Raw genomic sequence first — 15922 nt, 5'->3', positions numbered from 1 at the left:
GTGAGCTGAAATGCTTGGGATTGGAGTCCTGAGCCACCATGGAAGCAGTATCACTGCTCTGAAGCCACCATGCTCTAAGGAAGCCTAAGTAAGTACAGAGCCAGATGGAGAGGCCATGAGTCCACACGAAAGACAGAGGGCAGAGAGATGCCCAGCCAGTCCTCATGTTCCGATTCCAGCCATCACGTGGCTACCACCATAGGAACAACCCTATCTAAGATAGAATTGCTCAGCTTAGCCCTTCCTGGACTGTTGACCACAGAGGGAGGGGTAATATGTTGACTCTTGTTTTAAGCACTAGGTTTTGGGTAATTTGTTCAGCAATAGACAATTGAAACCCAGTCAGTAATCAGTAAGTAGCATGCTAACTAAAATAACAGCATTCATTATTGTGTGCATATGTGCTGGGCCTTTACATACACTTTCAAATACTACCCTTACTCCTCAAACAATCTTGCAAAGTTTGTACCTTATAGATAAGGCACAGAAAATTAAAGCCAAACATGAGTAATAATAATAGCTTACATCCTAAGAACTGTATACATATCACTTCTTTCAACCCTAACAAGACCTGCACTCTAAAGATGAGAAAACTGAGGCACAGAGAGGTTTAGTAAATGCCCAAGATCACACAGCTTGTACGCAGTAGAACCTGGAATGTTTTTAGTCCATAGTGTAAATGCATAACTATTTCAGTATACTACACTAAGTGGCAAGGCTGGGATTCAGACACAGGTATCTAACCCCAAACCCCTGCTTATCTCATGGTCAATACCTTAGATGATTATATAATATGTATAATAAAGTCTATAGACATTGTGTACTTATATGAAATGTGCTCCTGTGGACTTGGCTGCCATCTTGTCTTCATGTCATTCCTAAGACCTGTTTCCAAACCCGCACAGTCACTGGAAGGACCTGGAGGCTACTTGGTGTCTTGTCCCGGTGCCGCGGAAAATCCTCAACCCCCTTCCAACAGGGAAAAGGGGTTAGTGTCTGGCATATAGCAGCCCTGACCACCCATGAAATCAATTAAGTTGTGGCCAGCAGTAAAAATTTTTTCTCAAAAGAAAAAAGTGGCACAGAAAATAAAGTACATCATACACAAAAAGGTATTATTGTGTGAAATTTGCATTTCTTTCTTTTAAAATTTGTGTTCCAATCATATGTATATGTGGATACATAAATGTGTGTGCAATGCAATGAAAATGCAATATCATATAAAATATATTTTTTATAATGGGTTGTAGTCAAGATTTGAAAGCCACTGGGTTAATTCTTTTTAAAAATCTTGCGGAAGTAAGAGTCTTTCTGCTATATTTGGTTTTCAATCTGCTAGAGATAAGTGTTGCTTACTCCCACTGGGTTTCGATTTCAATCTGCTAGAACCCGTATTTTGTTATGAACAAGCTTGAAGGGAGACATCTAAGATGAGCGCCTAATGATCCCTGACCAGCTGAGTACTGTCTATGATTTACACAGTCCTGGGTCAATTAAGCAAAGGCTACAGTATCTACAGATTAAGTCAACTAAATAAAGCTTTGCCCCCTTTGTGGTGGGTTATCAGATCCCACAAAGTGGAAGCTAGATTTGGAGATGGTTGAAGAATTGTAGTTAACAGATGAATCTCAGGAAACTTCTTACTCCGTCTCAATAAATATGACAAGAGATGCAGACTGGATAAAATTACATCTATTCACGACTCTCTCCTCACATGTTAAATCAGTTCTCCTGAGTGCACCCAGAATGCAAATATCCTCTATGCTTCTATTCCTGATCTTACTGGGGACTATCAACCAGCACAGCGCTTGAAGGAGTTCGAAGTCCTAGATCAACAGGATTCTTTCCCAGGCTCTTCCTCTACTATTACCAGGAGCGCTAAGGTGTTTTTGGTTGGTTTGTTTGTTTTTGGAGGGGGTGTGGATTTTGGGGGGCGGGGAGGACTGTAGTCTTGGTTTTGGTTTCTTAACTAAAGCTGAATCACATTTTATTTATTAAAATTTTTTAAGTAATAACATTTTAAAATTCATCATCTATATGACTAAATTCATCATCTGCCTTTCACATAGGAGAGGAACTCAATTTTAACAAACAGATGTCAACAGGGAGAGCCTTCCAAGAGGGTCTTAACACCTGAAAAAACACTCTACCCCTGACCCCAGTTTCCAAATCTTCTCTGCCTGTGACAATGTTACGGGTTGCCTCTAAGACACTCCTATTCCTCACCACCCCCGCGATGCTGACTGAATATTTCTGAGGTGCAGCCAAGGAGCCTGGCTTTCTCCCAAGGAAGCCATTCACTGGTTTGAGTTCAGTGGTTCTTAAGCCCCGCTGTCCATTAGAAATAAAGCATGCTTTTATAATAGCGGACACCTAGGTCCATGTCCCAGAGAGCCCAACATGCTTGTTCTGTTGGGGACAGCCATCGGTTTTTCTGCAATGCTCCTAGTTGATCTCAGCACCAGCTAGACTTGAGGATGAGGATGTGGGAAAGCTGGCATGTAAGAGCCAGTAGTTTCTACCTGCACAGGCTTCCCCTGGTGGACCGGAGGGGCCGGGGGGACCAGGTGGTCCAACGGACCCCGTTTCTCCATAGCGGCCAGGGCGCCCCGGATCCCCTGGAGGGCCTGCCCAAAACAACAACACACATCAGTGTAATAACTGTATACATACATTTTAAAACTCACACACAATTACTTCTTGTGAGGCTTGGTTGAGCACAACTAAGAGACTGCTCTTGTGATTTCTCATGACATTTAAAAAAAAATGCAGGCTCTTAGACTAGAACCCCTTCTTCAGCTCCCCTGCTCTGCAGACACAGGAACTGGGAGCAGCACTGTCTTTCTCAGTGATATGGGTCACTTTTTTCTTGGAGGCAGCATCTCGATAGGTCTCAATCAAATGGTTAAGCAATTAAAAAAAAAAAACCCTACTTTTGGAAAGGTAAGATAATAAAAATTTCTGCATTCTAAAATAACATTTGGAGTCGTATGCCCATAGAGATGATTCAGATGCACATATCTACCTGCACTTGTAAATTATATATTCTTGCTAAAATGAATATATTTAGCATACCAAGTACGCACACTACAGAAATACTGGTCCACACTTTCCATCAGGGCCACCCAAATCCCATTTCCTAATAATTTATAGAAGAACCAAACTGAACACAAACCTTTGAGTGGGAGAGATGGAGTTACCAAAACCCCCGGTGGTCCTGGGTACCCGCGGTCTCCGGGATCCCCCTGAAATCATTCATTCATATACTTTTCTTAGAAATGTGTTGTGATGAGCGCTGGGTGTTACATGTAACTAATGAATCATGGAACACTGCATCAAAAACTAATGATGTACACTACAGTGGCTAACTGAACATAATAAAAAAAATATTATAAAATTCAATCTAAAAAAAAAAGAAATAGTAATATTTTTCTCATGTTGCCCATAGCTATTAGAAGGACCAAGAGTGCATTCACATAAGAAATGAAGGTTATAGGTTGACTAGAAAAATGAATGGTTCACAGCGTTCTGGGAATAACAAAGGCATCCGACCTCCCACCTATACACAGAAGGAAATGACCAACTAACAAAACTCTCACAAAAAGAAAAAAAATAACTCCAAAAAAACAATTTCATGCCCATAAATTAGATACCTCTGAAACCATGAAGTTTGCATTAATGTTGAACTTGGCACTCTAGGACAAATAGTCTATTCACCTCTAAAATCTCAATCTACATCTTATTTTAACAGCAAATATTGTCCCCCTCAATTGTGTCCCCTTACTGCCACCATGGCTTATCCCACGCAAATGCTGGATATGAGGTCACGGTGGTACAAAGGAAAGAAAAAAAATGCACTAGTGAAATTCAGGATCTCTCCAGTGCTCCCTCTGATTTTAATCATGATACTAGGTGATCCCCATGGAATTTTTGAAACTTCATTATTATTCACCTTCAAAAGGTTGACTACTTTCTCAAATGCAAAACATAATCATTACAACATGCATTGAAATAATATAAACAAAATTAACTCTCTTTCGAATACATTTTTTAATATTCTTTCAACTATTTTTTTTTAAGAAATTAGTTAACATAAGGCATACAGAATTTTATCAGGCTGTACTCAAATATGCCTGCTTTTTTACCTTTGGGCCAAGAAATCCAAATGATCCAGGTTCTCCAAACACTCCTGGTTTCCCCTACAAATACCACAAACATGCCTTAAAAAAAAATCTGGGTGACAAATTATTTCATTCTTGTTTAATTTGAAAGACACGTGCTCACTAAGATTCTCTGCAAAATCTTAGCACTACTTTTGGGTTGTATCGGACAGTTTTGGGTGTTAGTTTTTGCATCTACAGCTAGATCCTGCAATTTGTAAAATAAATATGTCTCCTTTTCCAATTAGTGTGTGCATACTTGCATGCCCCCGTACAACTTTTGAATACACATGAATTGCATTTATGAATAAAAATGTGCTTATCATCTCTATAATTGTGTACATTTACCTTTAATCCTGGAAAACCTGGAGATCCATAGGAACCAGGATCACCCTAATAAATTCACAAAATTCAACATAAGCGGAATGAAATCAAAGTGCTTGAAACCAGTTCAGTGCATTATTTTTCATCTTACAAAACAGCTTTATGGATATTTCATCTCGTCTACAAAGGTAGCTGAACAAAAGGAAATACATATAAAATAGAGTCTGTTTCTTTATAACATTCGCTATTTTAACTGATCATCAGTTTTACTTTAAAAATTCATGTCCTCGCCAGTGTTTTAAATGAAGAACATGTTTTTGTTGTTGTTGTTGTTCTTGTGTTTTAACTTAAGTAGCCTGATGCTTGCACTGGGCTACATATTTTTGGAATCACTGCAATGTAATTTGCCTAGAAATTAATAGGTACTCTGTGCATTATCAGCAAAAAAAATTACCGTGGAAGCCAATGTCATCCCATTAACTACTGAATCTGGAGCCAAATAAACTCAGTGCCCTTGCCCACTGGGTTCTGACCTCTAGATGGGCTCTATCAATGGTGACCCCACTAGTGGCATGTGTGGTGATGTTTCAGTCCTGATGCTATAGTTTTTGGTAGCTACTTTCCAGAGATCAGTACCCTCCTTCATCAAACAGGCTTAAATTAACAATTCCAAGCTGCTATCACACTGGCACTGAGCCCCAGTTGTGGCAGGAAATGCCACAGTCCTGTCATTTCCCACCAATTTCTATCTTCTGCTTGCCCATTTTATCTAAATGATGTCACTGGAAGGGATGTCTTATTGGGACATTTAGCTATGACATAATTCTTGTCCAAAATATCCTATTTGAGAAAATCTCTACTTTTGAGTTGTTAGAAATACAGATCTAGTTTTGTAAACACGTGAGAGAGGAAGGCCTCCAACTCACTGATGTCAGGGGCATCATGAACGGCATGAATGATCCTTACCCGAGGTCCTGAGAACCCAGGAATACCCTTCTCTCCTTTTGCCCCAATTCCAGGTTCTCCCTTAAAGAGATGACAACATTAAGAGGCGTTCAAGCAACAATATTTCAGCAATATGAAATGCAAACACAAATAAAAATTATTGCCAGCAGCTTAAAGAAAACAACTATCTTAGACCGGATGCTCTATGGAATTATGATAAAATAGTGAAAACTTCTAGTAACATTTATCAACATTAAAGCAATGATAAAGACCATGCAAAAAATTTTAAATTAAGATATATCATACAAATTTTAAAAAAAGGTATTTCAATAAACTACCTTGGGTCCTGGTGGTCCTGGAGGTCCAATCATACCAGGCATTCCTTTTATGCCCTAAAAATCACAATGACTATAATCAGCTTCACTCTTATTATTTCACATACTGAATGCCATGCCATTAGGAAATTAGCCCTTTCAAGAAACACTTCACTAATTAAAAAAAAAAAAAGGATTACTTGTCAATTGTCGCTAGTTAGTGATTAAGGTCCAGGTGCATTTATAAACCTGACACGATTTAGGCCGCTCTGTGTGAGAGCCGTAGCTTCGTGGGGTGTGGGGGGAGTGACCACCATGGAGCCAGGGCAGCAGATCCGAGCTGGGAATGTAGTCCTTCAGAGGGGTGGCTCATTTTAAGCCAATCAGTGAAATTTAATCCAGTAACCGAAAACTGAGACCAGAATCTGCACATGGCATCAGTACCATCCATTCCGCAGGCTGACAGAGGACGTGATTTTCACCAAGAGTCTATTTCATGCCCAGTACCATGCACCTGCTACCTTTTCAATCATCGAAACATCAAGCCCATATGTAATACCTAAAGGACAACTGGGCTTCCTGTGGTCCCTTCAGCCCATATCTCAAAGACAGTATCAATGGGGCACTCTATCTTGGAGGACATGTCACAATTTAGCAGCCCACGCGAGCTCTGTGACTCAGCAACTGAATAAACTTGAGAACACGGGTAACTTTTCTAAGCCTCATTTTTCAAGTCTGTACAATGGGGCTAATAGCAGTACCAGTGTGCGGAGGTTGCTTTGGGATTAATGCAGCGATGCCTGTAGGTGCCCAGCACATTGCGGGCACAGGGACATGTTCAGGAAATGCTGGCTGTTCCTACTTTATCAAGGCAACATATGGATTGGCAATTACCTTTTCTCCTTTATACAAACAAGAGTCAGGCGGCTGTACCAGTAAGGTGGGTCCGGGGGAACCTTGCTGGCCAACTTCACCCTTTCAAAAAAAATCAAGATAGTAGGAATTTCCTATCAATTTTATTTTGAAAGAAGGTTTGAAACGAAGATTTTCGCCCATGTATCGTGATATAATGCACACAGTCCTGTGTGTCATGGATTTAAAATGTAAATCATGGCAAACACATAATGTAATTGAAAGAATTTATTGTTTTTCATAACTAATGATATTTGTCATTAAAAATAAATTTCAAAACTAAAAGTGATTCATAATCGTACCATCAGAGATCTCTATTAAAACTTCGGTATGGGGCGCCTGGGTGGCTTGGTTGGTTAAGTGTCTGCCTTCAGCTCAGGTCATGATCCCGGGATCCTGGGATCGAGCCCCACACTGGGCTCTCTGCTCAGTGGGGAGTTTGCTTCTCCCTTTCCCTCTGTCCCTCCCCACTGCTTGTGCTCTCTCCCACTCTCGCTGGAGTGCTCTCTCTTTCTCAAATAAATAAAATCTTTAAAAGAAATAAGAAATCAAACTTTGATATAGTTCTTTGTGGTATGTGTGCTTGTCTGTGTCTATATACATACATGTATGAGAATAATGTACATATGTACATACACATATATGTGATCAAATGAAGTGTCAAATACAATTTAAAATATAATCAGAATGCTATATAACATATATAAACAATTTAAAATACATTTACACTATGGTTTATATTTTTATATTTTGTTTAAGTTTTAAATTTTAAAATAATTTTGTTGTCTTTTCTAATACTATTTTTTTGCACATTTTCCAATTAGACTAGAAATTTTTCAAAAAACTGATTTTTAGTGCCTATACAATAGTCTATCATAAGAATATGCTATCATTTATTAAACCATTCCACTCTGGTTAGATTTAGGTTATTTCTTTTTTTTTTAAGATTTATTTATTTATTTGAGAGAGAGAGAGAGAGCAGGTGCTCACACAAGCAGGGGGTGGGGGGAGGAGCGGAAGGAGAGGGAGAGACTCTCCAGCAGACTCTGCTGAGCGTGGAGCCCGACACGTGGCTCGATCTCACCACCCTGAGATCACGACCTGAGCCAAAATCAAGAGACGGATGCTTAACCGACTGAGCCACCCAGGCCCCAGATTAAGGTTATTTCTAATTTATTTTCAATATGTTTAAATTCTCTGTATAAAATAATTAGCCAAAAGTTGTCATTTATGTCATTAGAAATGTTACTCTCTTGGGAATAAAATGTCGCTTGAATTGGGTTTGCCATAATATAAGCATAAATTCTCACCCTTAGTCAGCAGATAACTGTTTTTCGCTTTTCTGACTATTTCTACTATTCTACACTTAGACACCGTTAAGAGCAGGCGACAGAGTGGGTCACCTGTATTTGCAAACCACTATTTTCTCACATTGAAAAAGTACCATATATTGATTTTAGTCAGAAGTATGAGGAACATAAATCATGAAGAAGAAAACGCAGACGGTCCATAAGTACACCACCCAGGACAAACCAGGAGCAGCGTTTTGGGGGCGGGTTCCGTGGGCAAACATGTTCTTGCCCATCCGAGAGCTCTGTGGCAAAATTTCAAAATGTTTTTGTTTAGCAGACAATCCTAAAGAATTGAAATAAGCCCATTTTGGATCATCTGAATGGCCACCTCAGAGCCAAACCTTTCCACATGATTCTACGGCCTGAGTTTGCAACTGCATCTGATGGTGCTGGTGCCGCGGGGCCTCCGCTGGCAGTGCCCGCCTCACCCCACAAGGCGGGGGTTCTCAAGCCGGGGTGCGTGGGCTTCGGGGGCTTCGACAAACACGTTTTCAGGGGTCCACCACTTCCCAAGTCTGAAAAACCTTGTTTTAGTGTATTTCCTTTCAGTCCTTTCTCTAAGTTAGTGGTTTTTAAGGAGAGGGGGTAAGCCATTGGACATACTATTCTGCCCGGGGATACCTGGTGGCAGGGTCGTGACACATTTTAGGTTGTCACAACCCGGGGCAGGGGAGGCAGGGAGGGCTGTTTCTGGCATCTAGTGGGTAGAAGCCAGGATGCAGCTAACCGTCCTACCCGACAGCGCACAGGACAGCCCCCACAACAAGGAAAGAGCAGTGTCGAGATGGCAAAATCCTGCTCTAAGTGTCTATTTTAACGTCTTGAGTTATTTTTACAAAATTGAGCTTATACTTTTGTAACCTGTGCTTTCTGATCAACATTATAGCGTAGGCGCCCTGCACATCGTGACGTCTTCCAATATATTTCCTGCGATCGAGTCATTTTGCTCAGCGGCTGTGCCATAACTGACCCAACCACACTGCGACTCCCCGCGAGTGGGGATCAGGTCTGTCTTACTAAGTCCCCACGTCCAGCACCAATCCTGGCCTGGCACAGAGCAGACGTTCAGTATCTACTTGCCCACAGATGTGGCACGAGCCACTTACCAACTGGTAGCCATTCAGATTGTTTGCAGATGAGCTGCCATCTTAAAACACCTTCTAAAGCTTATATTTGCTAGGTTTCCTGGCTCAGTAGAAAGGACTGTGGGTGTGAGGGAGGGAGGGAAGGGACAGTGAGGACGGGCACGCGGTGGGAGGGACTGGGAGACTGTTGCTAAATGCTTTTGGTTCCAGGTATTTATACTTTTATTTATGGGTGGAGTTTAGGATTCTGAGGAAATTTGTGAAATTAAGCCAAGTAAATCAGTAATTAAACAAACCGTCACTCTGGATATACTAAATTATCAGAAATGTTCAATCTCTTTTTGCTAGGGTAAAATGTGTCATATACATTAACTTGAATTTAGTGTTAAATTTTGTCAGAACTGTCATTTTACAGTCAAGGATAATGGTGCCTTAATAATTCAGCAAAAAAATTCTCAGCCATAAAATCGGGCAGGGACTGGATAATGAACACAATTTCAGTGATAATCAGAACAGCCTCTGCCCCCCGGGCAGCACATACATTTTAACATCTGCTTCTCCAGGCAAAAGGGGATTCTTACCGGGTCTCCCATTTGCCCCTTTACTCCCACGCCAGGATTGCCCTGGGAAAGAAAAGGAAAAAAAATAATAATGTAATTGCTTTTGAATACTAAAAAGGTAATTACAAGCAAGTAAGACTCCTGGTGAAGCAATTAATTGAAATTTATTAAATATTCGGGGAAGTCTACTAAGGGAAAGACATAATTCAGACAGAGCTCAGAGGTCACTTCGCTCCTTGGACACAGACAGTCTCTATTTGTTGTATGTTACTCATGACCACCCACCTTCAAGCCTGGTCTCCCAGGATGGCCTGGAGCACCCTGAATCAAGGGCAAAAATGCAAAATCAAGTATCAGTCATAGAAATCACAATGTGTCAGTGTTGGCTGCCCCAAGTTCCTCTTTAGGAAACCCTGAATTTTAAGACATGCCTGCTGGACTTCCTCTCAGGGCTGGACTCCCTGTTGCCCTGGGGACCTATGCTTCACGATAAACTCACCCTGGTGATGGGGGTGTACGTGGCTTTATCAGTGATAACCTCTCGAACAACCCACCTGCACCCCACCCAAGGCTGCAATTTTCCTTTTTTTTGGCTTAAACATCCAGGCCAGGTTTTCAGAGGAACAGAATGAGCAATGGTCTACTTACAGCTAACCCGGGCTCTCCTGGATGTCCCATAGGGCCCGCTGGTCCTCTTGCCCCCCTTGATCCCTAAACATGAGAACGATCAGTGCATTGGTTACCAAAACTCAAAATCATTGTTCACAGCACAGCCTACGTGTAATCCTAAGTGGATAAAAACCTCCGAAGAAATCACGGTCACAGACACACCTGCCCTGTAGCAGGAGAACCGTCAGTGCAGCTGCCACAGCCATTAAAAGGTCCATGACAGCAGCACTCTGGCAGGTGTGACCAACTCCTATATTTAGGATGGAATTAAGACCGAGAAATCAATCTACTTGTTTGCAAATATACCAAAGTAGAGCACGAAGAAAACTTGTTACCTGCTATTCCTAAATTGCATAAATGTTATATCTTTGCTATATATGAAGAGGCTTTTAAAAATATTCATATTAATAATTTATATTAAAATATGAATCTATTTGTACTCGTCACTATATTTTTAAAACATGCCCTATCAGATTGATGCGACTAGAAATGCCCCCAATTCAAGATTAAGGTGACTCAGCCACAACTTTCTGTAACATGTAGGTTGGAGCATAATTCCACACAAATTCACAAGGAGGGGTTATAGATGTGCATTCCTAGAAGTGTAAAGAGAGGCTCTCTGCTCTCCCGCCAACCCTGCCACATTGAACAATTTGTGCAAGAAATCACTCTCTCTAGGAGGATGAATTGGTCTTTATTTTAACAGCGACATGAAAGTATCTCATTGATCACGTCACACTGAGCTTCGGGGGCAGCGAGGAAAGTAATGTGGGGGAGTAATCCTGTCCACAGCCAGACGTTACCAAGCAAAATTATAGGTTAATCGATTTGGAGGCAAAACTGCTTTCAGTTCTAATCTTGTGAACCCTGATTGATTTATGGCAAACACTAACATAATCATTGAATTACAAATTTCAGGGAGGTGAAGATGAGGCAAAAAATTAAATGCAACACACACTTACTGATTCAGCAGGCAGAATGGTATAGAGCAAAATCATTTCCATTTGACATGCATTATTTAGGTAGACTCGAGGGAGACTTATCTTCCCAAATATTAAGGGACTGTATGTCCCTGAGTAATGCCAAATGATCATTAAAAGACAGAAGAGGAAGGTAAGCAGAAGCTTGCTGAGACTCCAGGACAGTTCCATGGGCCTGGGGCCTGTGTGGTCACACAGGGGCTCATGCCTGATTTAACGCTTGGCTGCACCCCCTTCAAATTCTTAGTCATTTCTGAGCAAGGATCTACACTTTGACCTTGTACCAGGTGGGTTCTGCAAATGATGCGGCCGGTCCTGCTGGGATGCAAGCAGTGTGGACCACGGGCTGGTCGAGGAGCCAACAGAAGCACGGGGCCTGCTTGGGAGACTTACCGGCAAGCCGGGAGGTCCTGGGTTCCCTCTGTCGCCCTGCAATAGGAACAGCGCTTTGCTTTAGACGAGCAACACCACTTCCCTAAAACACACATGATGTAAAAGGAGCAATATACACAGGAATTATTCGGACTGTCCATGCAGGCTGCTGGATTGTCTGGTGTTGACCCTTGTAGAGGGCTCTGTGGAGAGGACTTTCTGTGTCCATCCCTAACCCCAGAATCCCGCTTCTACTCAGCTGAAACCAGACAAAGATTGCTCAAGTCATGATGACATGGAGTCATGGTGAGATTTTCATCTTTCCATTTACAATCCAAATTCTCAATCCAATGGTCCCATGAGATCACAGTTTAAGGTCTCCGGTCTAATTGCCAGAACTTGCCTCCCCTAATAGACACTTTGCTTTTCATCACCCTAGAGTAAATGGAAAGGGAATGCCTGTGGAAGTTCTCTCACACCTGCCTCTCTGTGCATCTACAGCTCCTGGCTCCGCCCTGAGACTGTGTACTTTAAAGAATCAAAAGGTGTATATTCTCTTGAATATAGCTTCTTTTTTACTGTAAAATATATTATAAAGGATATGTAAGGTAACAGTTAGCATTTTAGCCCAGTTCTGTGGCATGAAGTTCACTCACGCTGTTGTGCAACCATCTCCAGAACTTCTTCCTCTTTCCCAGTGGAAACAGTAGCCATTAAATACATTTCCCCTCCCCCTGGCTCCAAGCAAGCACCATTCTGCTCTTGGTCTCTGTGAATCTGACTGCTCTAGGAACCTCATATAAGTGGAATCACCCATTATCTGTCATTTTGTGAGGGGCTTATGTCACTTAGCATAATGGCCTCAAGGTTCATCCACAGCAGGTGGGATTCCCTTTCTTTGGAGGCTGAATAATACTGGGTTGTATGTATAGATCACATTCTGTTTATCCATTCATCCAACAATGGGCACTTGGGTTGCTTCCGCCTCTTGGCTATTGTGAATAATGCTACTAGGACCATGGCTGTGCGAATATCTGTTTGAGACCCTGCTTTCATTTCTTTTGGGTATATACCTGGAAATGGAATTGCTGGATCATAAGGTAATTCTACATTTAATTTTTTGAGGAGCCGTCGTACCATTTTCCAGAGCAGCTGCACCATTTTCCATTCCCACCAGTAATGTAGAAGAGCTCAGATTTCTCCCCATAATTGTCAACACTTACGATTTTCTGTTTTTCTTTTTCTTTTTTTTTTAATAACCATCCAAATGGCTGTGAAGTGGATATAGGGCTCTTAAAAATATTGTTCTTTAAGGTTATTGATCTGCATACCTTTTTTGTTTTCTAGAGAGGGAGAGAGCAGGAGGAGGGGCAGAGGCAGCAGACGAGAGAATCTTAAATGGGGCTCAATCTCACAACTCTGAGATCATGACCTGAGCCGAAATCAAGAGTCGGACACTTAACCAACTGAGCCACCCAGGTGCCCTTCTTTGGACCATTTTTATTTGGGATCTTCTGTTTCTCTTTAAGATGAGGAATTCTCTATATTCATTTCTCCTTCTATCTCACATATTCTTTCTTGCTTTATTGCAAAAAAATATTCGTCATGACTAAAATTGGTCAGAATAGCTAAAATTAAGCACTTAGGAAACAACAGATGTTGGCGAGGATGTGGAAACAGGGGAACCTTCTTGCACTTTCGATGGGAATGCAAACTGGTGCAGCCACTCTGGAAAATAGTATGGAGGTTCCTCAAAAAGTTAAAAATAGGACTACCATATGACCCAGCAATTGCACTACGAGGCATTTACCCAAAGCATACAGACATAGTGATTTGAAGGGCCCCGTGCACCCCAATGTTCATAGCAGCAATGTCCACAATAACCAAAATATGGAACGAGCCCAGATGTCCATTGACAGATGAATGGGTAAAGAAGATGTGGTGTATATATATACAATGGAATATTACTCAGCCATCAAAAAGAATGAAATCTTGCCATTTGCAATGACGTGGATGGAACTAGAGGGTATTATGCTAAGCGAGATAAGTCAGTCAGAGAAAGATAAATACCATAAGATTTCACTCATATATGGAATTTAAGAAACAAAACAGTCGAACATAGGGGAAGGGAAGAAAAATAAAATAAGATAAAAACAAAGAGGGAGGCAAACCACAAGAGACTCTTACTGTGGGAACAAACTGAGGGTTGCTGGAGGGGAGGTAGGTGGGCGGATGGGGTAACTGAGTGATGGGCATTAAGGAGGGAACTTGATGTAATGAGCACTGGGTGTTATATGCAACTGATGAACCACTAAATTCTACCCCTGAAACTAATAAAGTAATTTATGCTGAATTAAAGTAATTTAAATTGAATTTAAATTTAAAAAGAAACTCATCATGACTATTATTGTACAGTGCATTACAGTTGACAATGTGCTTTAAGATAAATTATTACGATGCATCATCGGCACTGAGAGGAAGGCAGGGTAGGTATTATTTTCATTTTCCTTCACAAATAAGGAAAATGAGGCTCAGAGAGGTTGAGGGGGTTGCTCAAAGTCACAGTGGATGGTAAGGGTCAGTTTACTCCTTCCAATACACCATACTGGTTCCTAGAATGACCCTGCTTTTGAGGCCAAGTTTAACATACCATTTAAGCCATAAACAAAAGCATAGTTCCTGCTGCTTAACAAGTATGTATAGGCTGAGAGGCTACAAACGAATACTGTGAGCTCACTCAAGAAATCACTACGCAGGTGAAACTTAGGGTCTACGAGAAGAAATTTAAGTTTTATCTAACTGTTATAAATACTCTGCCTTAAGAGAAATGGCCATGTTTTGCAAACGTACCATATTTTTCCTTTTGATTTACATCTACTGATCTTCTGCTTACTCATGATACTCATATTAGAGATATAGCTGGTTATTCAAGAGTTTATGTCTGAATATTTGTATATCATTGTATATAAAATCACAAAAGCATTTCATTTACCCAGAATAGTGCTATAAGGTTTCCATAATTTTCAAGTTCAATGGTGGTGCCTCCTTTTATACTGGATGGCAAGTATTATCATTACATTCTATCTACAAATAGATCAGTGCTTTTCAACTGGGGTGATTTTTCTTCCCAGGGCACGTTGTAATATGTGGAGATATTATTTAGGTGGGGGGATGCTATTGGCATCTAACAGGTAATGGCAGGGTTACTGTTCAACATTCTACAATGCACAGGGTCAGCACCCACCACAAATGATTATCTGACCCCGGATGCCAATAGTACCAAGATTAAGAAACCCTGAAATAAATGTACCTGTCACACTTTGCAAGGACAGTTAGGAGATGCTGGAATTTTACAGCCAGAGCAATTAAAGCCACGTGCCTTCACACAAGAGGTATGGTGCCATCCAGAGAGTTGGGATAATGATAAAAAACAGTGTGCTCCACGATATTTCAAAAGAGATATGTCCATGTGTTTCCTGGGTGGGTTTACGTAGATGGAAAAATAATTTTTTTAAACCCACCACGATCATAAAGCTTACCTGAATACCTTTAATGGCACCTAAAATGAACACTGAGTTTCCTTTTTCTCCACTTTCCCCAGGAAGGCCCTGAAAACAAAATATTCACTTAAGAGGTGGAAAAAAGCATATTACTATTTTAGTATTTTCCTTTTTGTATGAAAATATGGCTTACCGATAAAATACCATTATAGTCATGTCTCACTAGTAGAGATTTCTTTATTCTCTTCATTATTGCTATCGTCCTAAGGTTCTCATACATATTTATTCAATATTCAGTTAAGATCTATTAATGAATCTCCAAAGACAGAGTCTCTAGTAATATACATATGTGTTATAAATATATATGTAGGTAATACATTATATAATAATATACATAGCCTTTTACTAATTATTCAGCAGGAAAATTGCATTTTTCTTCAAACAAAATAATTCACATGTATTATTCTTACAAATAAACAATTTTGCAATTGTCAGTTAATAATTCATGCCCTAGAAATCATTTTTTAAAAATTGATTTTATTCATTTCAGTTGTTGTGTTCAAAACAGAGCCTCTTGTATCCTTGTAAGATTAACTTTTAAAAACCTACCTTCTTTTTAGAAGGTTTTTCTAAGCAGCTGCAAGCTTACTTAGAGTATTTTTTACAAGTGAATAAAATAACTCAATGTATTCTTTTTTCCCCAAAGTTTTCCTGCTGGATATCTTAACAAATCTTTTTTTTTTTTTTTT

At 40.5% G+C, this 15922-nt stretch overlaps 1 protein-coding gene across 1 annotated transcript in view; it reads right to left on the bottom strand.

The window, feature by feature from the left end:
• Positions 1 to 15922, bottom strand: part of COL4A4 (collagen type IV alpha 4 chain) — a 106390-nt gene that overhangs the window by 62469 nt on the left and 27999 nt on the right. The window contains exons 7-18 of the mRNA XM_040639708.1: positions 15213 to 15281; positions 11695 to 11730; positions 10301 to 10363; positions 9938 to 9973; positions 9674 to 9715; positions 6638 to 6718; positions 5768 to 5821; positions 5451 to 5510; positions 4509 to 4553; positions 4146 to 4199; positions 3176 to 3245; positions 2523 to 2627 (exon numbers count right to left, since the gene is read on the bottom strand). Of these exons, the coding sequence (XP_040495642.1) occupies positions 2523 to 2627; positions 3176 to 3245; positions 4146 to 4199; positions 4509 to 4553; positions 5451 to 5510; positions 5768 to 5821; positions 6638 to 6718; positions 9674 to 9715; positions 9938 to 9973; positions 10301 to 10363; positions 11695 to 11730; positions 15213 to 15281 (715 nt within the window). The remainder of the gene's footprint in view (positions 1 to 2522; positions 2628 to 3175; positions 3246 to 4145; positions 4200 to 4508; positions 4554 to 5450; positions 5511 to 5767; positions 5822 to 6637; positions 6719 to 9673; positions 9716 to 9937; positions 9974 to 10300; positions 10364 to 11694; positions 11731 to 15212; positions 15282 to 15922) is intronic.

This window comes from Ursus maritimus, unplaced genomic scaffold, assembly GCF_017311325.1.
Source record: "Ursus maritimus isolate PB19 unplaced genomic scaffold, ASM1731132v1 scaffold_1, whole genome shotgun sequence".
In the NCBI taxonomy this organism is placed as follows: domain Eukaryota; kingdom Metazoa; phylum Chordata; class Mammalia; order Carnivora; family Ursidae; genus Ursus; species Ursus maritimus.
The sequence above is the reverse complement of the archived record's forward strand: the minus strand, read 5'-3'. Positions and strand labels throughout refer to the sequence as shown.